Source organism: Osmia lignaria, chromosome 14 (genome assembly GCF_051020975.1).
Source record: "Osmia lignaria lignaria isolate PbOS001 chromosome 14, iyOsmLign1, whole genome shotgun sequence".
Classification (NCBI taxonomy): Eukaryota; Metazoa; Arthropoda; class Insecta; order Hymenoptera; family Megachilidae; genus Osmia; species Osmia lignaria.
In genome coordinates this window covers 9,927,907-9,952,443 of record NC_135045.1, presented here as the reverse complement: position 1 = coordinate 9,952,443, position 24,537 = coordinate 9,927,907, and the positions used below count along the sequence as shown (strand labels likewise).

The window sequence follows — 24,537 nt, the reverse complement described above, 5'->3', positions numbered from 1 at the left end:
TTTGATCGACGGAAAATTATTTTCTTTCTGTATGCGTAATAAAAAGTGTGAACAGATACATGTAAATAAACTGGTTTTGTTCGTAAATTCAAACGCGATGTATTTTCTTCCCAAGGTAAAAAGTTAATTATAAATAATTTTATAATTAATCTTCTATCATTTACTGATTATTTGCTTCTGTTATTTGTCGGTTGTGTCTGGTGCAGGAAACTTGTGTACGCGTTACTTAACAGAGGAATCGTGTAGACGCTTATTTATTCAGAGAGGTGAGGACAGGTGTGTAACCCTGGACACCTCTTGATTGGTAAACATGCATATTTTATCCTGTCTCGCAATCGGATAACGTGTTGTTCGTATCAATTATTCTCGAAAACTCAACGCCGCTGCTTAATGGGAACGGAGTTTTAATTGAAACGTAATCCCAATTAAAATCAGTTGGCGATCCTCCTCCCCCGCACGAGCACGCGTAATCGTGTTAACGAAATGAGATGTCTACTCGAGCACAAGATACGGCCGAGTATTTTAAACTGGATACTCGTTGTTTTGCAAAATTTCTCGATAACTCGAGCAACAGAAGGGATTGTATTTCATGGCTGTGAATACAATTTCCCGGTAACACATTCGTGTCTGCTAAAGCGATACCTTCCCTTTCCATAACTTTGAAATCTCGGTTTCGCAAATTTATAATTTTATTTAATAAAATTTGACGTTACTTATTTCCGAAAGTTGGAAAGCATAAAACGTAACATATTCCACAGAGAAAGACGAAAAATATGGGGTGACATTTTTATTACGAAACAACACGATACGCAGGATTGGTTTGATGCTAAAAACGTGTTTCAGTGAAACGCAGGATCGAATAAACAACCGTACTAGATTTCTCTCTCTCAATATATTTATTCCGTTTATTTATTCATAACGACTTATGTCTCTATGCTCTTCAAATATACAGTCTTATATCTGGTATGACTCGTATCCACGGATATTTACAACAATTCTCACAAAACGGTCACGTAACAACTTCATACACACCCTTTGTAAATATAACGTTTCTTTATAAATGATTTCTCTTATAGGATCCGTGTATTCTCGTCATATCGACGTTCGCAACAATCGTCACACGAAGGCGGTATAAGATAAACGCATTCTACTTATCCTTCCAATTAAATCAATCTTCCCTCTTCCAGATTCGTAGAAAAGAAATGTTCCTTTTAATATAATAGTTTCTTGTTAAATCCAGGAGTGTGATCATGTAAAGAAAAGAACAGAGAACGCGTATTGTCGGGTCAAGGATGAGTTTAAAAAGAGTTCATTAACCTTCGAATAGCGGAGCCGAGTCTTTAATGACCCAAAGTGTAATTTAGATTTTTACACGTTGAATATTATGAGTCACTGATGACCGGCGCTAAAAATTGTGTAATCGAATAATTGAGAGGAAAAGAAATTGAAGATAATCGTGGGTCTGGATTGACCCAGCCACTATTATTCGAAGATTAACCGAAGTGACTTGAACTTACATGAAAAACCGAGGAAATTGTAAAAGATGTCGATTCATCCTTCGAAAAACGATCATTCGCAAAGCATGACGAACGATTAATTACTATCGACTGCTTATCGGCTACCTACGTCTAGATAATTTCATCTCTTAACGCGCCAATGCCTCGTTAAAGCACCTTTTTACGAATACTTTCTATTCCTCACAGGCTTACGAACCTCTACCGATTCGGTTCACTGAAGTTGTCTGCTTGTCAATTAATTATTCTTCAGACAGTTGCGCTAAATCTGCTTGGACAGATCAATAAAATTTTCAATGACATTCGTTAAATATGAATAATAGTTAAAGCAATCATTCAGGTCCAATATATTGCATCTACTCCAATTAGGTGCAATTGAAGATTAATGCCAATGAGAAATTCATTAATCAATCCAGGCAGACCCAGACGACCCGCTAATTCGTACGATTTTTTTAATCAAGCGCAAAATTGTTGTTAAAGCGTTGCGTATCGTGATCCAAATGCCTAATAGATCGTTACTTTGATATTATCCTCGTGAATCGACGAGGTGACTAAAAACGAACGTAGACGAGCGAAGGATACCTTCTAGAAGCACAATTTTGAAAAATAAATAATTAAAGAAAATGACAAGTGTATACGATCGCACGAATTGCCTTTTCTACGCGCAGATTTCTACATCGGATTCTTGCTCGACGATTTAGTCGAATTTTCACGCGAGATGATCGTGGAGGCACATTAACGCAACTACTTCGAAAATTTTGTTATCGATCCTCGCTTTCTACCAAATCAACAGACTATACCAGCCTAAATGGTGCGTATAAAAATCTACACGCATCGAGTTGCGAATTGACGAGTCTACCTGCCAACGATGGTTTAAATTGGACGTAATGATTGACAGATCAATATCTATACCGCCTATGCAAGCCGAGAAAAATAAATTACGGGCTATCTCTGTACGCTTTTGCGATGCGATTTTTGTCCTTTGTTCACAGGGATTCATAGTTATTAAAAATCATAATCTGAACTTCCAACTTAATTTTTAATTCCACTACGAAAAAATATCAGATCGTTTCAAAAATTTGTATTATTATTAAATGTACCCCACAATATTTGGTTTTTTTCTTAATTTAAAATAAAGAAGATATGTTGACTGAACAATGTATAAATTTTCAATGACCAGAAATGAAGAATCTACCAAAGAAGAATGATTCACATATTCAAGGTATAAGCATAGCGTGGCTAAGCTCGTACGTTCAGTGGCGGCGACAATACGAGGATTATCTCATATTTAGAAACATCTAAAAATACTACCTTTATTTTATATAAAAAGATCGACTCGAGCAACTTCGAAGCTCCAATCCTCGCCATTTCTCTCTGTTCTCCTTTTAATAATATACAATTAACGACTATGTAGTTATGTACAATTTGTTTCAACCTCACCTGCCCTTTTCGTGTCTACAGCCTGACAGTTTTGTTCTTCCACCTGTGCACGAGTAGGTTTGCGCAAACGTACGGACAAATTAAGCTCTATCGTCGTAACAGGTTCAATAATTTTATACAATCTTACCGGGGGCTATATAACGTATCTGTTCGAAGGAAATTTCGCGTTAGCACGGTTCCTGCGATCGATCCAGCGGTTCGTGATCGCACGCGAGATCATCTCCCGCGTTAAACCGGGAACCGAGTTTGAGGGAATGGAAGGCATTTCGTTTCAACGTATCTTTTTCACGAAGCTTCGTGCGCTTTCCGAGCTACTTACAGCAATTTACCGAACGATCGAGCCGCGATAACCAGATTTCCTGCGTGATTGGAGGGAGATTGAAGGCATCGCGTTAGAAATCGTTTTGTCGAGGATTTCCACGCTGTTCCGCAAGCTTTTTCTCTCGTACCGCTCACGAGGAGCCGCGTTCTCGTCGAGCAGAATTCGTAAAAAATGAAGAGGAAAAATATTCTGGTAATTAGTCAACGTTCGTAGACTATAATAACTCGGAGATAAACGTAGCTTAATTGGCTAACGATTAGGAGAGAGGAAGATAAATTGTGAAAATTGTTTAGCAACGTTCGTCAGGATATAACGTTGCCTTAAACTAGACGAACGATATACGTTCTTTCGTTTAGTTCATAACCGACACTTACACGCTAACTTATAACACCGTACGATCCGTGTAACATTAGCTTCGACGATTGGCAACATCAGACTCCACAAACGAGAAACAACGATTTAGGCCCACTTATCTTACATCCAGCTCGCTGATACGAGCACACTAATTCCTTGCACGAGTGTACAGATAATCCATTCGTTTCTATCAATACGTCGATACGGAAACCAAAGAAACGGAAGTGTTACCTTCTTACACTATGACCTCTTCAACTGTCCCATGTCTGTGCCCTTCGGTGAATAGAGACCCAGTTTCAAAGCGAGTTCCTTCGGCTTCCTAGTAGCATTTCTCACAGGAAATGGACTGAACTGGGTTCTCGGGCTGATCACAGTATCGTAATTATCATCCACGTTTTTACTCGAATGTCCTATGTTACCCAGGCTCAGAGAAGATTTCTTGTAATTGTTCGATCCAGTCCTATCGGGCAACTCTCCATATTTCCCAACGCTTATCTTACCCGGAAACTCCGGATGAGAGACGGGACGTTTCGATTCGTCGATCAAACCCGGCGAGAGTTTCGAGGCGTAATGATTGATAGAGGAAGGAAAGTGTTGATCAGCGAACTGTCTATTCGGGGACAAAGGATGATAGTCCCGATGTCTGGTCGTCAAATACGATCCCACCTCTGCTTCTGTATCGATGGAGGGCAACGTGGTCAAGTGTCTATCGTATTCCGTGCCCTTCCCATGGGAATATTCCTTCGGGGACAGTGGATCGTATTTACGACGAAGAATCTCTGAAGATTCACCAGGATAATCTAAGAAGGTAGTCCCGCTGTCCAAACACCTGTCCTCCTTGGTAATGTACTTCGTAGGTGTCAATGGATCGCTGTTACCATTGCTGTAATAAGGAGATGACTTGTTCGAGCTAATTATAGGTCTATCAGTCGAAAGTGACATGTAATCGGTGCTGACTTCTCTGACTGGCTGTTCTTCGTATCTCACTCGAAATTCCAGTGACTCTTTCGTCATCATTGGACTCTTAAGGTGCAGGTCGTAAGTGTTGATCGAGATTTCTGATTTATGATTAATATAGTCGTACGTGGGATCCATGATGGGTTTATCGTAAACAGTTGTCGCGAAAGGATTAGTAGATTGCTTGGGAGATAGTTTAGGTTTAAAGTCGAAAGCTTTATAGGGATCATAGGAGGTCTTCAGAGGTGAAGTATCGTATGGGATTGGTTTAGAGGTGTACCTCAACGGTGATACGTCCTTGAAGGGTGACGTGTCAGGTACGTATGGAATAGAGGAAAATTCTTTCTGAGGAAGCTCCAGGGTCGGATCGGGTAACACTTGTGCCGAAGAGATTTTATCGAGTTTCTCTAATTCTCTGTAGATATCTATGTCGCTTTTTGGCGACGAATCGTCGACTCGGTACTTGGATACTTGGTACGGTAACACGTTCTCGGTATACTTGGGAAACTTGTCAACCGGAATGGATGGCTCTTGCGCTGATCCCAAGTCGCTTCTGGTTTCGATGGAATCGTTGGATGATTTATAAGAGAATACGTTCGTGGAGATGCTGGACAATTCGAGGGCGTCGATTTCGCTAACGTTCTGACTGGACGGTCCCTTGTCCAGGGTAACTATGCTGGCTGGAGAATGCTGCTCGTAATTTGCCAACAGTTTCGACAGTTCCTCGTTTATCTTGCGATCTATCAGGGCCTCTCTGGTGTTCAAGTAGTCGTGGGATATCACCTCGTCCACGTCGAAATGATCCATCTGTTCGGTTTCATCGATCAGAGAAAGTTTTGACAGTTCTTCATTAATTTTCGCGTCGAACTCGGACACGCTGGTCGCGGTCATGTTGTCGAAATCCTTGAAATTGATCCTCGCCAACTCCTCGTTGATCTCGTGTTCGTTCAGTCCCATTTTCTCTAATATCGGACTGAAGATCTTCGAAATCTCCTCGTTGATAGGACTTATAGTGATCTCTTTGGAGATTTCTTCAAGGTCCGGCAACCGTTTCTTCGCCTGACAGGCAAGAATCTTCTGAAGTATAGCTGAGTTCTCTTGAATGATCTTCAAGGCTCGATCGCTGTTCCTTCTTCCATTGTCGCTCTTCTTCCGAGGTTTCACCTTGGTCCACACCCCTAACTTCAACTCCCTACCGTCGTCAGAGTCACAATTGTCTTGACTACACGCCACAGTCTTCAGTATACTGTCACTGTTTTCATCGATATTGATTTTAGGGTGAATGACGTACGACTTCCTCCCCTCTCCAGTTACGTTAATATCAGGTATCTCTAGACGTTGTTTAGAGAAGCTACTCGCTGAATTGCTGAAGGTATCCTGTCTCCTAGCTTCTAAGCTCTTCAGGTCCTCCCAGATATAACTACTCTTCTTCGTCAGCATTGCGCTGTCCGATGATCCTTCATTTGCTTTCGCTTCCAAGTGTTTGATGTCCTCCAGAATGTCGCTGGATCTCTTCTTAACCATCGAAGTGGTAAATTCATCAGAGGACGCAGATGATTTCATGTCAGCGTACCTTCTGCTATCCAGACTGCTGGAACTCCTCTCCAACAACTTCGATCTATCTCTGTAACGATAGTTCAAGTAACGTTTGTCAAGTTTCTCTTGAGGTAAAGATGGTACCACATCCTTCTCGGACAGAGGATCGTCTCCTCCGTCGTCAAGGAAGTCCTTATCTTTACGAAAATAATCACTACTGCTTGATTGATAGAAATTAATATCCTCAGCACCGTTCCTTCTATCGATCAAGTTCGTGGTGGGATCTTTCTTCAAGTTAAACTCTGATCTAACGAAACTGTCGCCTTTTCGAGAAGCGATATCGGTATCTTTGATATCAGCTGACTTCAAGGACTCATACTTGGGCTGATAACTCAGAAACTTGTTCGATTCTTTTGAACTACTCGATTTCTGTTCGGGCGAGGTTTCTGTGCTGTCCAAGCTGGATCTTCGTCTCGATCCGCTGTACGGAGACGTCGGTGTCTTCTGGTTAGGATTCGAGATCGGGTAGAAGGGCGATGTGGCGCTGCTGAGTTCCATCGACGAGCCCGACACGTCGTCCTGGCCCCGTCTATTGAAATTCGAGGTATATTTTATGGAGTTGGCACTTATTGGCGATTGAAGGTCCGAACTGAACGACCTCTCGGAAGACTTTATTTTACCGGGGCTGCACGAATCGCTGGAACTGCTTACCACCAACTTTGGACTGCTCTCCGACTTATTCCTCAACGAGTCGGTGCTGATGGGAGTCGTCGAATCCGACATCTCGTAACCTTTCTTCGTGTCCGTCTTCGAGCCGTCTCTCGTAACATCCGAGTCAATGGAACGAAGTACCAATGTCTTCGAATCGGAACTAACCGACGAACACATCGATTTGTCCATCGAGAAATCCCGAGAGTCTGACCTAACCGGGGACCTTGGGCTCACTGTTAAACTGGAAGGTTTCGAGTCTGGTCCCATGGTTTCGCCTGAACTGTACGATTTATTACTTTCAGGCGTCTTAGGACTCTTCAGCAAATCTGAATAAACTTTCGTCTGCAGTCTGTCAAAAGACTTCTCCATTGTTATCGCTGAATTTGTTGGAGCTTCAGCAGTCAAGACGGTGACTCCACTCGTTCCATGTATAGTCGGTGATATTTTGCTTAATTTCTGATCCACCGTTCCTGGAGCAATTGGAAGGTGACCCACGTACGTCTTACAATAAAGTGATCTTTCGATGCTCACGATGTTCGATGAGTCACCGATTAAACTGCCCATCTTTGAACCTTCGTACGGTTTTATGTCTAAAGGAACTCTGCTAGAAAAATCGAAAGATGTTTTGAAACGATCCTCATCTTCCGTCTGTAAATCATTGCTGGGTTTGTCGATGATTTTATCGTATTTCGTATCTAACGATGTCGCGTAACTGGAGAACGCACTTGAACTGTCTTGACGAACGAGTGTAGGTGATTTCTCTTCGATCGGGTCCTTCTTGATCGTGGAGAGTTCATCTCGAGGAAGATCCACGATTTCTTTCGTGGACTCTCTAGGTCGAGGTCTCTCGTGAACCAACACTTCATCCTCTTTCGTGGTAATTGTGCTGCTACCGATATTTAAGTAATCATACTCATCCAAAGCCAACGATTTTCTAACAGTACTGCTATCCGAATTATAGTCCACCGACAGATTGGGTATCGATTTTTCCGTTTCCACTGCTTTTGTCGATGAATCGTCCGGCGACACTTTGCTCTGCGCGCTGAATTTTTGAGGAACCATTGAATTATTGTCATCCTCCGCCGACAATCGTCTGATCTGATCGGTGATTTTGGCGATCGACATGTCGCTTAAATTATTCTCTTCCGAAGTATCAAAGTCCTTTGAACCTTCGACCGACTTACTTTTTTCTTCGGTATCCAACGATACCGTTTCGCGAATCGGTGAACCATCCACTCGACTACTTTTATCTTCGTCTGTTGCTATAACGTACGATTCGGAAGCTGACGTTAGATCTTCACTGTCGACGTCACTGAGACGGTCCGGCTCGTCGCATAATTCTGTGGACGTGCTGTCGCTATCACTGTCAGCAGTGCTTCGTTTCGGAGATGCCAGTTCAATTTCCGCGGTTTGAAAGGTTGCAGCGTGACTTTCTGCTACATCTAGGACAATTTGGATATAAATTAATTTAAAGATTTAGAAGAGCTAGAATTGTTCTCGATAGATGGTAAAATTGTAATCAGGTTTGAATCTTAGATACAGCGATCTTTTATTACTGATATAGGTAAAACAGTTCTATACCAACTGCTGGTAGGTTTCAACCAACAGAAGGTACGTTCCATTGCAAATTTCTATATTACCATCTCACGATGCTCGAGTACCATCGATCAATATGTAAAACGCCTGTTGGAATAGTAAAATATTTTTCATTTTTATAGTTAATTTTAGAACCAACGTTTTCATCAGATTAGAATTTCAATTTTAATTAAACTATAATTGACTATTGATAATGTTGACTGCACTCAGAATGTAGTTACCCATTTTTCGTTTAAGACTTAGATTGTGCCCTGTAAACATATTTTGTACCTGAGGAATTTGAAGCCCTCTGTTTTGGCTTCTTCGTGTCTTTCCAATGAAGAGTGACGCCTTGTCTGTCCCTTCGATTCTGACTTAGAGTCGTAGGTTTCGTCTTGGTCGATGCAGTACCAGAAGGTAGACTCAAGGGTCGATTCTTCCCACTCACGAGCGCACTTTTGCCCACTAAAAGATGATTCATGGCCTGAGAAGTAGGAGGTGGTACCATGGTCTGCCTTGCACATGCAGCTGCGTCAAGAAAAAACGTATGCATTCTTCTTCCCGTTGAATTTGCAACGAGCGTACATCGTTGCAATAACTCTTATTCTACATCTCTGAACACTTAAAGCGGGCGACAAGCTTAAATGTTTGCATAATACGGCCAATAAACGTTTCCTTTAAACTGCAAGCTTTGAAGCCGTCGAGTGGGTAGGGGAGGGTCGTTTGTTATCTTAAATCTTAACGTGTAAAACTAAATTAACGATTATAATCAGCAATTACCGGAAAGTATAATGTGCGCCTGTCGTTGGCGTTCTCGCAACTTGGCATACTGCTGTTTCAAAGTGCTAATATCCAAAGCGAGACGTTCTCGATCGCTGCTGGGTGCCAATGCCTGCAGTGCTCCAATCGTTTGCGGTATACGATCCACTAAAGGATTTCACCATGTCAAAAGGTACAACCAATTTCTTATAAATAAAATTATCACCACGTTAATACGTACAACATCGTTTCAAACCCTTTACCTTTCTTCAATCGTTGCGCCATGCTAAACATCGCAGCAGCGACAGCCAACCTTTCGTCCTCTTCGGTGTCGCTATCTTCATCATCGCTAAGCTTCCTCGCCCATGGGGTGATATTGTACCTATGTTTCTCTCTAAGTCCCGTTACACCGTGCAAAGGTCCCATACTAACAATATTCTGCACGAACAACGAACAAACCGCTTTTTAAAATATACAATCGCAAGGTGGTCGCTTTACGGGGACACGAATGTCTGATGAATTTTCATGAATAGTTTGAACGAACCTTTATGAGATTATTCGTGTCCGTGAACTCGAGCATCTCCCTCGTGAGAACTCCCATTATACTATAAAATTCATCGGCTGATGTCACAGTCATGATACGACTGTGAAAAGAAGATGATCTTACATGGTGATTCACTTAATAGAATCAAGGTATGAATGTTTAAACAGCTACTTACTCCGAAAGTCCTTCCCAGATAGTCAGCGCTGTTCTCAGTAATATTTCGTCACCCTCGAGGAATATCAGATCCCAGACTCGGAGTACCGCTTCCTGGGGCAAGCAATGACAGAAGAGAGTAAGGAACCATTGCATCGTGAACACATTCGTCAGAGGTGGCTCATAGCTGCTCCCTGGAAAATCATTTTTCCAAATGAAATAACTGTCCAGTAAATTAAATAATTTATTATATAGGTCAGCAGTGACCCTCGCGGCATTCGACGCGTTAAACGAGTCGAGGAGATAAAATTACACGGAGATAAGTAAGGTGATCGTTACCTGTCGCCTTGTCCTTCGCGTCGTTCTGCAGTGCCTCCAGGTGTTTCGAGAGCCTGGGCAGCCTCGCCCTGAGGAGATCTCGAAACACCGCCATGTCCACGGACAGGCCTCGCAGATTGTCCGCGAAATAACCCTCTGGCAGCACACCCTCTATCAAGTAGATCATCACCTTCACAGCGGCGGACTCGGCCCGATCCATAACTTGCAGAACCAGAGCGGCCAACACGTTCAGGCCTTGGCAATAGCCGACGGACTTGTTCCATCGCGCGAAACCGAGCAAAACTCGACGAAGCACCGCCTGATTGTCTCTGCCAGCCGCGCCGCAAAATAAACTGCAGCCGGTCCTGTGTAAGTCCTGAAACGACACCGTCCCGTGCCCTATACGATCCCTTTCCTTGAATTACGATTTCGATAAGCAAAGAACGAAACCATGGGGCTGCACCATGGATCCTCCGTACGAGCCGAGATGCCGCGTCGTTCGTTCGTTGATCGCGCGAAAGGAATAATTGAAAGGCTCATCGGCGATGCTTAATTGGCCGGCGTCGAAGTGATTAATGATCGAAATTTAATTGGCCCTGATTATACGGCCAACGAAGACCGTTAAGGACCTGATCACGTCAGCTCGGATGGATTTTTCTGCGATGTCGTTACGTAAGATGTACGTTAAATCATGTACCTTTTTTTTTTATGGGACCAAGATCGTTCGAAGGACTATCTCGAAGATACGGAGAAGGTGAGAGCTAGTGAAAGCTTTTATTTATATACTACGGGTTATGAGAAGTTTTTTCAGTGAAACGTTCATTGGAAGGAATGAAAGAATGTAAAAAGTGGATGAATGGATCGGCAAGTTATATCGGTCGACGTTTCATTAGAAGATTCAACAGAAAAGTTTTCATTACTTGGTACTTGAATAGGGTCATCCCTAATGCTTTTAATCGATAAAACACACGTACAAAAAGATGGATGGAAAAGGAGCTTGATAAATTTGAAATTCAAATTTTATCAAGCACCATTTAAGAAATTTCTTTGCTATCGTCCGTTACGAGGGAGAAAAATTGAGAATGACAGAGTGTAACGAAAAGTACGGACGGTACGTGGAACAACTAACGTTAAAAAGTGTGCACGTTTTTCAGACTTACTTTAACGATTTGTATACCGAGCTCTTCATCGTCAGGATTGCTCCACTCGTTGAAGCAGATCTTTTCAGCCTGCTTCCAATCTACGCCACGCTGTTCCAGATGACGTTCTGCCAGCGTCAGCCATAACTGTGAAATATTTAGAGAAAAGAGAGAGAGAAAAATGAGGATGCTCTCGTCTCTTAAAATAACAAGCCACCAGCTGGAAGAATCTTGTCTGATACTCGCCTTCCTTCGAAATTCCGGCGGAATTCCTCCCTGCAACCTGGCGACCATCTTCATCGCGTCCAGCCATTGTATGAAACCGCTTTCTCCCGGTTGCGGGGTCAGACTAAATCTCATCTTCGTGTCTTCGACTGTAAATTGGGTAAAAGTAATATTGGAAAATAAAGACGTTCAAAGATAATACAATGTAAAGAAGTTAAAGTCATTGAACAACACAATCATGAAACTATCGCAGACGGTAAGGAAAACAGTCGTTAGTTAAGTGACTGGAGTAGCTTCTATCGGATTCAACAAACAGAAACGTTAATGTCCTTAATTCGATCGGGAACGTCGGTTCCCGTTTCATTTGATTTATAAAGTTTCACAATCAGACATTTGGCTCGATGGTACGCGACAGTAGGAACAAAGATTTGTTCGGTTATATGATTTGTTCGAGATTTGGCTCGGTTATACGGAATCAAACGCTTAAATGATCATAGAACGCGAAGCTCATTAACGGGTTTATCGTTTAGACGGTTTGAACGCTTTTAATATAATTATTTGATTAGCTACCATGAATTCCGAAAGCGTCTGCGTGACAAATTCTACAAACGTTCGACCGAATTGTGAAATATTCAAAGTACCTCTCGATTGACATTAGTGATATTTGAATTAAGTTTGAATTGCTGGGAAGCGTTTCTAAAACGCTGGAAAATTAAATTTGTAATTGGTGTTAAATGTTAATTGTAGAAGGTACAAAATTAAAAGCGTAAATTTGAAAATTAACTATTGATATCCTTTATAATTTTGGAATTCTTAACACTAGATTGCCAGAGCGAGTTAATTTGACTCATTTACGATTTTATTGCTATATATATAGAAAAACTTAAATAATTTTTTTTAAAACATATGTTGGTTTTTAATAGAATTATGAAATGTATACATATACAAATACTAATTCCTTCCCCTCCCCACTCCTTAGTTCCAAACATCCATATATACTATACCTATTTTGACGGATCTATTTGCCCGGCAATCTAGTGTTAATAATCTGTGCAATTTGTAGCCTAAAATTAGGCGAGAATTTTCAAAATAAAGACTTTTATATATTGCGAAAATAGTATCTAAAATAATAATACTTTTAAACTCTGATTAGGTAGGGTGAATAAAGCTTTGGCTCTGCCATCTAAGGGTTGAGCTATCACTATGTCTTACTACACACTTCCGTTTCTACTGCGGCAGCCTAGGTATCAATAATCCATAAAAACATTGCATTCAGTATTCAATTTGTGCAATGTAAATGGCTAAGAAAATTGAAAGCAGATGCAAAGTACAGTACGGTCTTCAAATTTTTAGAACTTTCCTGCTGACAGTTTGAAACTTAACAGAAAAGTCATGAGTCATTAAAACTTCTGCAGAAGTTGATCTGCTTGCAGCTGCACAGGATTCTTCGGAAACAAACCGAATACAAATTTAATATATTCAAGCACGAGTTTGTTATTTAAGCCGCACTTACCATTCCTCCATTAATGAACATCGTTCGTTTCGTTTGAAAACTTTAAACACTAATTTCGCGATGCAATTTGTAACTCAAGTGAAATGACGGAAATGTAGAATCCAAGAATATTTGAAATGACGCAAACGAGAATCGGTTTCCATTATTCCTTTGTTATTCGAGGATAGCTAAGAGTATCCTGCAACTTGAATCTCGTCTACGCGTAACCGAATCTCTTTTGAACCATCACAATTTCACTCGAACAAGATCAACTTGATGGAAGTTTTATTCGGTTTGAAGTAAAATCAAAGAGAATAAAAACGATCTACTTTTCCAGAAACTTGATCACCGTTTCAATCGATTGTTAATCGTTCATAGAATTCCCAGTAGCATAGAAATCAGTTTGAAGATTTTATTTAAATATTTATGACAACTTAGAACGAATATGCAAATTAGCACAGCGTGGAAATGAAGTAAATTCATTTAATTAACCCTCGGACGGTGGTGACCGGGTCAATCGCGACCCCGACCTTCGTGTGCAACGGTATATCGACTAAAAATAGGTACTCAAGTTTCCAAATGAAAGATTTTCATATATTGCAGAAATAATATTTTAAGAAACAGTGTAACGTCAACAAAGATGTAGTTCCACCCCCTGAGGGTTAAATACCGAAGAACATTTCCTACATCCTTCTTTTCTTCTTTGAAGAATAAATTTGCAAATGTAAGAAACAATACAGAACGAAGCACAGCAAGATCGTATACAAAGTGGATATTGATCTTGCATCGAATACAAAGAATTTTCCTTTTAAAAGAAAAATTTGCATTCTATTTTCATTCCCTGCTAAAGCAAACATTGATCGTAAAAATAAAGCGTTGAACGAAAGCAGCTTTCGTGCGTAAAATCGTAAATGAAACATTGTTTCGTGCAAACGAGACGAAATTAAACGATCAACCACATCGACGTTAGATCAGGACGAGTCCCGCATGCAGCGAACTCGCAAGACAACTGTTCACCTTCCAGTTCTTCGTACTTCGAGGCAGAGCCGGCAGCTCCTGACGCGAAGTTTTTCAGGGAGTTGAAAAATCCGCTCATTCTCCAATTAGGAACGCCACTCTTTCTTCTTCATCGTCACTTTCACCTCTCCCGTCTCTTGTTGCACTGCGTACAACCGCCTTTCAGCCGTTTTCGTGATTCATCTTCCGTCGCTCGCGAGTTCATTTTCTCGAGATCTTGCACGCCACTTGCGTTCTGCGAACCATCATTCCTGCGAGATGCATTTCTATCGTGTGTCTGAAATTCCGATCGTTCTGTTTATTCCTCGAACCGATGGTAAACGTCTTCTAGAAGCAACCCCTCGAGATAGGAACGACCGAAGGAATAGAAGAGAAACGCGATTTTCCAAAGAAAAGTTAAAGAAAATATTTGATTCCCGTTTGTTTGTTGAAGGAATTTTCAAGCAAGTGGTTAGAAGTGCTGTAGAATTTTTCGTCGTAAAACGAGGCTCTTTGTTTATTTAAGTGCTCGTGCACAGTACCCTTGATTTCACTGGAAGCGATACTGAACAGCTGTTCCGCATTGAAGGCAACAACGGTAGTATTAAATTCTTCAAAACGCAACCGTATGACCAACCTCCGAGCTACTAATTCGCGACGGTACCAGATGCACGATTACGATATTAAAAACGAGAGATCGTTTCAAGTTCTCGGCGACAAAACGGAACAATTTCCGCTGCAAGACTTTCAGAACACGTTCGTGTGAGATGTACCACCTGTTACAAGCACGTAACACGAATATATCGACGTTACAATATACGTGGGTCTATTTGGTGAAAAGATTCATAGATAAGTTGTCAATGAATAGATGAATAAATATGGACAGACAGGGTACCATATCTATCAAAATTTTTACATTTTAGATTCAATAAAATAGCTTCTAACTAAATCATTCAACAATTTACTTTCTTAAATGAAGATAAACCGAAGAAAAAAATAGACTGTTTAATAAACAATTTTTTTCTAAACAGCAGAGTTAAAGTGCAAAAGTCAAATAGATAGCGAAACACCTCTGTAGGTGGAACGAAAAGAAAAAGAAAGGAACAATTGAAGTGGTTGCATATGGTTGCTACCCTCTCCACGATCTCGAGCACAAACACACAGAGAGTAACGCACACGCTTGAATCGCAACGCTGAGCGAGGAATTAACGCCAGCCGAACCCGTATCGAGCGTTTTGATTTATCTAATCCCATTCTGGCAAAGGCGTTCACATCGATTTCCCGAGTCTTTCCAGGCCTACTTATTCCTTCCATACTACCAGCACAAAAGAACATCTCCCGTGGAACGTTCCAAGCGCACCAGTACAATTTACGACACCTCGGATACCCTTCTTTCTCTTTCAACCACCCTGGTAGTTCCCTTAAATTCAACAGACGTCTAGTACACTCGAAAGGACGCAAGGGAAAACGATGTCCGTATAGCTGGACGTAATTCCATCGATCAGGGATATTATGAAAACACATTCCCAGGAGACAACCCCGGGGACGTCTTACCATTGTCAGTGCGCGAATCGACGTCGTGAAAGGGAAGTGGACGACGCCGTGTCCCCATGAAAACCGCAGTTCGGGCTACGCATCTGTCCTCGTGTCATCGAGCACACTCGGTTCTCGAACACTCACCAGAAGGTGGACACTGACGCGTACTCGTTCACACGCTCGTCCAGCTCCATGTACACGTTCGAGAAGGAAAAGAACGGTCACGAGAACGCGATCGAACTCGCACGAGGAGATTTAGTCAGGGATAGAAACGCGACTCGACTCGGTCCGTTTCGTTTCTACTTTCGTCTCGTTTTCACGGCTGACAGAGGGTTGGCACGACCCTTTCCCCGAAAGATGTACGTCGAGTCAGCTGAACGACCACTACGCCGGCGGAAGTGGAGCTCCGTTGCGCGCTTGCGTCCACCGTGACGATAACGATGCTGGCGAAGGTGTACGGGAGGGGTAGTTGTCCCGTGGAACCCTGCAGTAGGCACTGAAACTGCTCCACGAACCATCCGCTCCGAGAACCTTAGCGATCAAACGTTCCCCTAACGGCGCAGACGCGAAAGCAAGCCCACACCACCCTGCTGAGAGGAATTTGTACCCGTGGGGGTGCTCGCGTGCACCTTCCTTCGCGGCCAACACCGTCGCTCACTCCTTAGGGGTAGCTTCAATCTGCTTGTTACCTTCTATCTTTCCTTTTCTTTTATTTCCTCGTCGTGTCTTCGACGACGCCGTGTTCTCGTCTCTTCCTGCTGTAATTTGTACAGGACTGCAGATTACGAGGGGTTCTCTTTTTCTTTCTTTGCCCTTTAACGAGCAACCGAGCGAAATTGATGATTACTTCCGTTATTTCTTTGCTCTCTTTATGAACAACTTCTTCGGTGGTTGAATGATTGCTTCGTCGGAATGTTTAATTAAATTATTCCGGTTTCTCGTTAATATTTTTCTTAACGATTCGGTGAAATTCCTGTTTCTTTTAGATTCTTGTTCTCGGCTAGGTAAACGTGTTGCCCGTTGCATTCGTGACGATGCAAGAGATTTTATCGAGCCGCCGTCGCGGTGCGGTAGTCGATTTTAATCCGCGTGCACAATAAAGCTGTGTACTATGGATCGATGAACTTATCGACTCCGGTCCCTTTATGGGTCAGTCGGAAATGTCGTCAGAGTCGGTAGCAACACGCTGAAAACTAAGGCCATCAGATATGTACGTGGATCTAGCGTGTATCGCTCCGCTATTCGCGCTCATCGTCGAATGAATCTTTCGTGACAGGAAATGAAAAATAATTGCCGAAAGCTTCGTTCGAGCTTTTTTAATCATTCAGTACCTGTTGTGTTCTTCCGCAGCTATAAAGTAGCATTTGCACTGCAGTTCACGAAGTTTCCAGAGGATAATTCTTGGTATCCATAAATGGCATAAATTAATAGAAGCTCTATAAAACTTGTGTTCTTACTATAATACAAGTATGAAAGAACCGTGTATGTTTCGTTTGGCCGTCATTTAAAACCACGATAACCATACGACGTTATCAATTCTCGTGGTTAGGTGCCGGAAACAGTTAACAGATCAACGATACGAAGTTGATTCGCTGAACGAAGAAATATAAAATTCCACTTATTCTTTCTGGTTTCGACTGTAAGAATTAAAGACGAATCAGCAGGTACTGCTCGCAGGTAAAATTACCTCTGTCGATGTCAACAGATCTAAATTGCGTGTGCGAGTTCGATTGAGACACGCGATCCCTTTTGCACGAGAGATCGACCAATTTCGACCGCTTTCGATGCAACGTTGTGTGACCGATTGTTCTCATTTCCCATGTCCAACTGACGATGGTTGTGTTTGAATTTCAATGGGTGATGGTCAACGTCGATACTCACCGTTTGAGGGAAAAAAATGATTAGAACGTGAATTCTCTTAATATTTGGACTTTTCCAAAATTAGTAGAGTAATTAGAATTAAAAGCCTTCAACCTCTTTGAAATTCTATTTCTTTTCTGTAAAGCAGAATCAACAACGCACGGTAAGTTTTCGAATAATTTAAAAGTCCGTCATCCTGTTGCATCCAATCAAACAACACAAATAATTGATACGATGCAGCACAACAAAGCACTGATTCCCATGCGATTGCACGTTCCTGCATGTTTTATATGCAAGAATTAGGTTTAACAATCGATACGATCGTCATCGCATAATTCTCGTGGGATTTATTCCGACAAATAATCAAGTTTCTATCATAGCCGCAAGGGCACCGGGGTAACGACTCGGAAACGATTATTTAATATTTTTCACGGTTGCTTGAACCACCGAAGAAGCCTGCGCGAAAGAAGAAAGTTTAGAAGCGGCGTTTGAAAAATTGCACGGGGTCAATAAGTTCCTCGAGTCAAGAATGACAAATGACCAGGGAATAGTTGCTCTTGAAAATAGAATAAAAAGTAGTGTAACCGATGATAGATAGCGGCGAGTCAAACTCTTAATTCGTTCCACTCGTCTATTACACCGTTACAAACCCGTTCATTTTTCTTCAATTTATTTTCATTTAAAAAGAATTTTTCAAATTACCCTCGTTCTTTGATCGAGCAAATCGTGTTTTAAACTCGAACAAGCGTATCAGCTTCGAAGTAGAGAGGATCGCGGGATACGTCGAGTTCATCGCACTAAATGCAGATCCAAAGTTGAAGAAGACCAAGGAAAGTTCCGCATTTCCGGCTCGCAGGCGCAACATCATTAAAACTTTATCAATGACGCTGGGCGCCGGTGGTTTGGTCGCGCGTTCGCACGACGGGCATGCGTGTTGGACGCGATACGCGCGGCAAAGTCTAATTATTGATCACCGACCGCATCGTGCCCACGTGAAAACCAACCTCTTTGTTTCCCGGATGAGTCGGCCGGGCCTGATGTGTTTGCCATTCGCAGATACCGCGTTAAAAAGCATCGATAACGCATTTTCCTAAGTGCTACCTTTTAAGTGAGGACTTTCAACTAAAAGTGTGCTGATCCACTGAAAACGGCGGGTACCGAGAAAAAATTCACGAGAGGGTAGAATGGAAATACCTCTGAGGGGTTGCACGAGGGTGTTTCGAGATAATTATGGTCTAGCCAGCAGAAAAGGATTTTGAATTTCAGGCATGCGCGATGGAAAGACAAGCAGACGTAAACGCGCCGAAGAACGCTTTTAGAGAAGATGAACTGTGTAGGTGTTCAAGATTTAACTGAAATTATCAATTTAATTGAGTTACAATTTGAAAAAGATTATTATAAAAATTTGTAAATGCTGATTGCATTCTTATCCTTCGGTTAATTTCACAATAATAAAGCCGAAGCAAAATGTAATAATCGTTTTACAATAACCAATAACGCAACTAATACCGATACAAAATTATGGAAATTGTTTAAACAGCTTACCTTTTACGTGTAGCCTCGTTCGTTATGTTATTAAAATTGTACTTAATTTGTGTATCTGTATTAGCATCCGGTACTCGAGTCAGTTTTACTGTCCATTAGAATTGCTGTTCCAACTGTTCCATATTTATGAACGTGAAAAAGCGATAAGATAAATAACAAGTTGCCAGCGTGGTTATAAAGTAGCCACGCAAATCGCGTGGCTGTTTTTGACGTCGAACGAAACGAAGATCGCTTTTGTCGTACGACAGTTTTATTGTTCGAAAGGAAACCCGGAGCTTCGAGCGGCGTGTCTTCGTATTATACGAAAGCCTATTGTTTACTCCCAGACATTATCTCCGTGGTTAAACAGACGTTGCTGTTTGTTAAACGTTACTTCATCTCGGTTCGACTGATTTTTATGACTTGGATGGAATACGTCAGGGGAGAAATATGCGGCGATTTAATTCAATTGAAATTAAACGATAACATCGAGTTACAATACATACATCAGAAGGAATTACGAAATATACTCACTACGTTTTCGGCTGAGAGCTTGGAGATGAGCCGTAATTATGGCGCACTGTTTTTCACGTTTGATAATGAGATAATCCTTTCGTCGCAGCTGTCGAATAAGCATTCCACCGGTATGGTTGATATGGTCCCGTAAATTCAATACCAATACTTGAAGTTCGTGGTTGCCTGGAAAATGAAACTCGTATTAATTAATCTACGAAAATGAATATTTGAAAACGGCTACGGTTGGAAGTAAATTAGAAGTGGTAGTTGGACTGAAGGGTGAGATACTTTGAGAAAATATCCGAATTCCCGTTGCAATCTTGATAACGGCCCGAAAGAACTCATCTCCGCGCTTACGTTGACCCCGGAAGATTAAAGTTCCTCAACCCTTTCGCTTTGCGCCCTCTGCGTTCTTCGATCCTGCTAAACGAAACCCACCCTTCCTACTATTTTCTTTCATCATTCCGAACACGAGTTCTGATGTTCTCGCGATCATGGTCTCCGCAGTAAATCTTTGGTAACTAAGTTAAATTACGTTCGCTTCGACGTTAAAATTCAAATGACCTAACTTCGCGAAAGGCTTGATCACCCGCAATCTAACGGATCGAATAGATTTCAATCGACCGAGCATTTATCTTAGCATCTTTTCCAAACGTTTATCCTGCTTCGCCAGTCTGACGCGTGCTTATGGGTTTTGGTTTTTAAAATTCACGCAATCTCACCCCCTGGTTTACGCTATGCATGTTCAACGAGATGGAACGAAGGAGCGTCGTGTATAGAGATAAAAGAAGCGTTTCCCTCCTTGAAAGAAAAAACAAGGAAAAAGGTAGCACTCCGAGTCAAAGAACCTTCTTGCCTCGAAGTCAACGAGGTCGCTTGTCTGTCTCGGCTCCGCGACCTCTTGTCTCGTCAGCTTCTATCAGGGCGTCTTTGCTTAATTCGAATTCAGGCGATAACTTAAATTTCAGCACCGTTACCCTTTGTCCTTAGTATTTGCAAAAAGAACAAGTGATCTTAAAAAAAATCAATCGCATTACAAACCTCGATGAAACAACAATGAAATAATCATCATTGTTGTTCCTCTATTGTTTTGAGAAATAAAATCTCTGTATGAAAGGAATAAAATTTACTTCGAAGTCGACTCGGCTTACTTTTACGAGACCAGACAATAAGTCTAGTCATTTTCGTTCTCCGATTCTGTCCGTTAAATAAGCATTTTCTCCGTTTCCACGAGATTCACAATAAACGTCCTCCGGCTAAACGTGTTTATCAGACGCCCACGCTCGTCTCCTCCCTTTTTTCCTCTCGTGATACACACGTAACACGTTTTCATCTCATATTGAATTACTCTTACTTTTCCACAGCAGACGCGCCTTTTGCAGATGCTGGTGTTGCGGATGTATCCTCAGGGATGAAGCTGTCGAGTCGCTTTCCGATCGTCTTCTATCACCGTCTGGCAATCCGTAGATATCCAGCAACAGCTGATCCACTAACAACGAGACGGTTCGTTCCTTTTTTACAGGTAGATTCGGCAATGGCGTTGGATACGTCTGAAAATGACATTTCTCATTCGAACTGTTCTCTAAAGTCTGTTAATACCTAAAATACTGTGGAAATATATGTACTTCTATATTAACCTATCTTTTGTGTCAATAAATACCTTTGGTTCCCTGATCACAGTCTCGCTTTTCACATCGTTCTTACAATCAGTTTCATTCAAATTCCTCGCGTCGTTCATCGACTTGGACCTTTTCAAGCATTTCTTCTCCACCTTGACCGGAATCGCGCTAGCCCTTCTCGTCGGTCTCTTCCGGTTCAGCTCCAACAAATCCGGGCCTTGCCAGCTCCTCTGGAACAAGTTGCATTTCCTTCTCTCGTACAACGAAGGGAACTGATATCCTTCGGCGCAGTACAAAAGATTCCTCGTCTGTTGCGTGACGTACACGTCGCCGAACACGCGCTCGTTTTCCACGGCCACGCATTTCACCCGGTAACTGATTTCCGCGTATTTCTTCAACGGTTTCACGGTGCAGCTCATGGTTCGTGGCTACTTGGCGAGCTTAACGAAACTCTTTCGTGGAAACGTGAACGAGTCCATCGAAGAGATCGTGCACGGGACCCACCGTCTCTTCTTATCCGTACGGTTCGCGATTCGCCAAATGTTCGCTCATTATTTCACTACGTTTTATGCGACACATTTACGCTCGTGTACGCGAACGAAATGTTTCACGAGCAAATGGAATTTGCTGTCAAAATGACGGGTAGGTTGACCTGTCACGTTGTTGGTTATTACTTCTGGTCGAATCGCGGATCTTCGTCGTCGCGGTGGGTGCAACTTCAGCGCGGAAACTCGTTAGCAGGAAGCACGCGAGACTGCTTACACGTTCCGAATGCAAATTCACCGGCGACAAGAAATTTTCTCCAATTTAAACCTCCTCGCAATCTAAGAAACCTTCGGAACGAATCATCACGGTCCAGTGAACTCGCAGCTGCGTTCCTGAAAGAAGGATACAAAATGGTAAATGAAAGTTTAGCATAATTAAAAGATTCTTTTCCCTATTTGTTTCTCGTTTAACAGATAAATTATAGGACAATGCTTGGTCGCCGTTTGCGCGCTGATACGGATAAACCACGACCTCCCGCACAATTGTAATTATCTAACATTTATCAGAATTGATAGGAACGCACTCGTAATTGCATCTGCGCTTCAAGGTTTCAGGAAGAACGGAAACCTTGCACGATTGTTGTAATTCAAAATAATTATTTCAAGAGACGTTGTAGCCTGTGGCAATATTTGCTAGCAAGACGGCGGCAATACGCTTATCACGATTGAAAGTAACAAAGAGAAACATCAACGGTGATACTATGTTAGTATATTTACTAGGATTAATACCGGAAATTTACGATACGATTAAATGTCACAGGTTTCACACTTCCGTTGGGCAAACTTTAAAATGTCGCCGGTTGTATTTATAGAATCCAATTACAGCTGTCAAGTGTGTAGATTTAAAAGAAAATTCATTTCACCGTTCACACGTTCTGACAACACATATGTTAATTGGTATACGTTCACTTTGATGTTTAAATTAGATGAAATTATATTTTCAAAAATTGTGTCGTTCCTCGCGCCCTTTCATTTATGAATTCTGAACGACAATTGTATTCCAGTCATTTTAGTAACTTTGAATATTTTCCTCGGTGTTTCATTGCATTCTCTACGCGTCGTAACCCTTATCACGAGGCGAGCAATTCGCTTCTGGTGGCCAGACCGCAACTGGAAGTGCCGGCGATGATAATCGTTTCATTAAGTCCGTACCCTACACTTACGTAGCCAGCCAGCAAGTTGACAGAGGTGGTGAGCGCGACAAACGACACAGCTGTCGTTATTTATGATCGCCGCGTGTCCAATGCGAAGATGCGACGAATTCTCCGAGCGTTGAATAAAAGTTGCCGAGGAAATTTTACGGTCACACAAAAATAAATTTAAAAAACAACTAACAAAAGTGATACAACGCAATACGTTTCGAGTAGTCTCAGAAAAATGTTACGACTGTAAAAAAAAAATAAATATTAATGAGTCAAATTACAGAATGGATGATGAATACAGTACAGAAACATTAAGCGATAACGATTTTAGTGCAAAAATGTAAATAAGCAACTTAATAGTTTTTTTCTTTTTTTTTTCTTTTTTTTAAATAAATTGTTGGCAAATTGTATGACTTACCAGTCACGTTGCATTCCAACACTTTGGTCACAATTTTCCGATAGGAAGTACGACTTTAAGGCGGTCAATGAAACCGCCGCTGTTATCGGCGTCGCTGATACTGCGCCCGGCGTTACGTAGTGCACACTCAGCTAGAATTTTAAATGCTCTCTGAGTGTGCACTAGTCGTTCACCTGGTAGGTTCAATAACCCTTTCTTAACAAAAAATCGAACGTCGGAGAATAATAAAGAAGCCAGAGATAAATTAAGACAACGTGCTTCGGCATAATTTCAAAGATGAGAAATTATAATTTAATCAAAGCAGAAGAACCGCTATGTTAACCAATTATCTCAAAAGGAAACGATGAATGTTTTATTCGTTTCAACAGAAAAGAATTGAAATTCCTTCGTTTGATAAAAATTGTACTAGACTGTGAATTGAAGATGGTTTGATCGATTCGTTGGTCGCGTAGAAGATACTGTCGCTATAGGAACCAAACATTTATGACGGTGGTTGAGAAAACGGAAATTGCAGAGTGATTCCACGGGGATCTACCAAGATATTATGCTTTACGGTTCCATCGTTACGACGCAATCACGACTCGATTGAGCTGATCGTAATTCGATAATGATCGAAAAACCATGTGTGTGCGAAGGAAAGAAGGAAGAAGAGAAGGAGGGAACTTCTTTTGGACCACGCACCGATGACATTTATCGAACCTGTAATCTACCAACGCGATTCATGTACCCACGTGAGTCTGAATAATTCATTGGTAGTACGTTATCAATGGTCCATCAATCGTGTGTCCTAATGGTAACATTAGTTTTTTAAAACATTAACGTTTTTGAAAAAGTATTTCATTCTGAAGTTTCGTGTTGTTAATGTCTCTACGTGGGGTGTTGAAACGGTTTCCATGAATTTTTCAATCGTGATCAATTCTGACCCAGAACTACGAAACGTTTCTTTCTGATATTTTTAGAAAAATAATATTTAAAGCTGTCTGTTTCATGGATGCAATTGATTACAGGAATAAAGAGCGATTGAAATAATTCTTAGAACGTTTCGATCACCCACGCATCCGTAATACTTTTTTAAATTGTCTGGAAAGTGATTTCGCGTAACGTGAAAGCAACTCGTTTCGCCGTAGACTCCGCAATAAGAAGTTCTTCGTAGTGAAACGATAACGTTCTGCTATTAATAAGTCCGTACTGACGATCGTTACGTTCGTCGAAGCTTATCGGCGATGCAGACATTTTTGCATATGTCATAGGAACCCTTCACAAGATAGGCATTGTTTCGAGTATACGCGATTCCTCTACGTTCAATAACCACTTGTCATTAAATAATCATTTTGTTTCTTCG

General features: G+C 41.6%; 1 protein-coding gene and 1 long non-coding RNA gene across 8 annotated transcripts; one reads left to right on the top strand and one right to left on the bottom strand.

Moving 5' to 3' along the window:
* Positions 1 to 94: 94 nt before the first annotated feature.
* LOC117605705 (uncharacterized) lies at positions 95 to 23,893 on the bottom strand. 7 transcript variants are annotated; one of them, XM_076692270.1, is made up of 13 exons: positions 23,196 to 23,893; positions 21,132 to 21,968; positions 20,826 to 21,021; positions 19,490 to 19,654; positions 11,569 to 11,696; positions 11,344 to 11,469; positions 10,205 to 10,559; positions 9,888 to 10,059; positions 9,713 to 9,812; positions 9,432 to 9,606; positions 9,190 to 9,336; positions 8,701 to 8,937; positions 95 to 8,276 (listed from the first exon to the last, which is right to left on the bottom strand). In XM_076692270.1, exons 2-13 carry the CDS (start codon positions 21,507 to 21,509, stop codon positions 3,871 to 3,873), a joined length of 6,585 nt encoding a protein of 2,194 aa, XP_076548385.1. In that variant the 5' UTR covers positions 21,510 to 21,968; positions 23,196 to 23,893; the 3' UTR covers positions 95 to 3,870. The 7 variants fall into 7 exon arrangements, with proteins under 7 accessions (XP_076548385.1, XP_076548384.1, XP_076548383.1 ...); XM_076692269.1 differs by lacking the exon at positions 23,196 to 23,893 and adding an exon at positions 22,799 to 22,996; XM_076692268.1 differs by lacking the exon at positions 23,196 to 23,893 and adding an exon at positions 22,353 to 22,767.
* Positions 21,866 to 22,324, top strand: LOC117605710 (uncharacterized). Its single transcript, XR_013063480.1, has 3 exons — positions 21,866 to 21,989; positions 22,050 to 22,120; positions 22,184 to 22,324. It is a non-coding gene; the product is annotated as an uncharacterized LOC117605710 (long non-coding RNA).
* Positions 23,894 to 24,537: the final 644 nt, after the last annotated feature.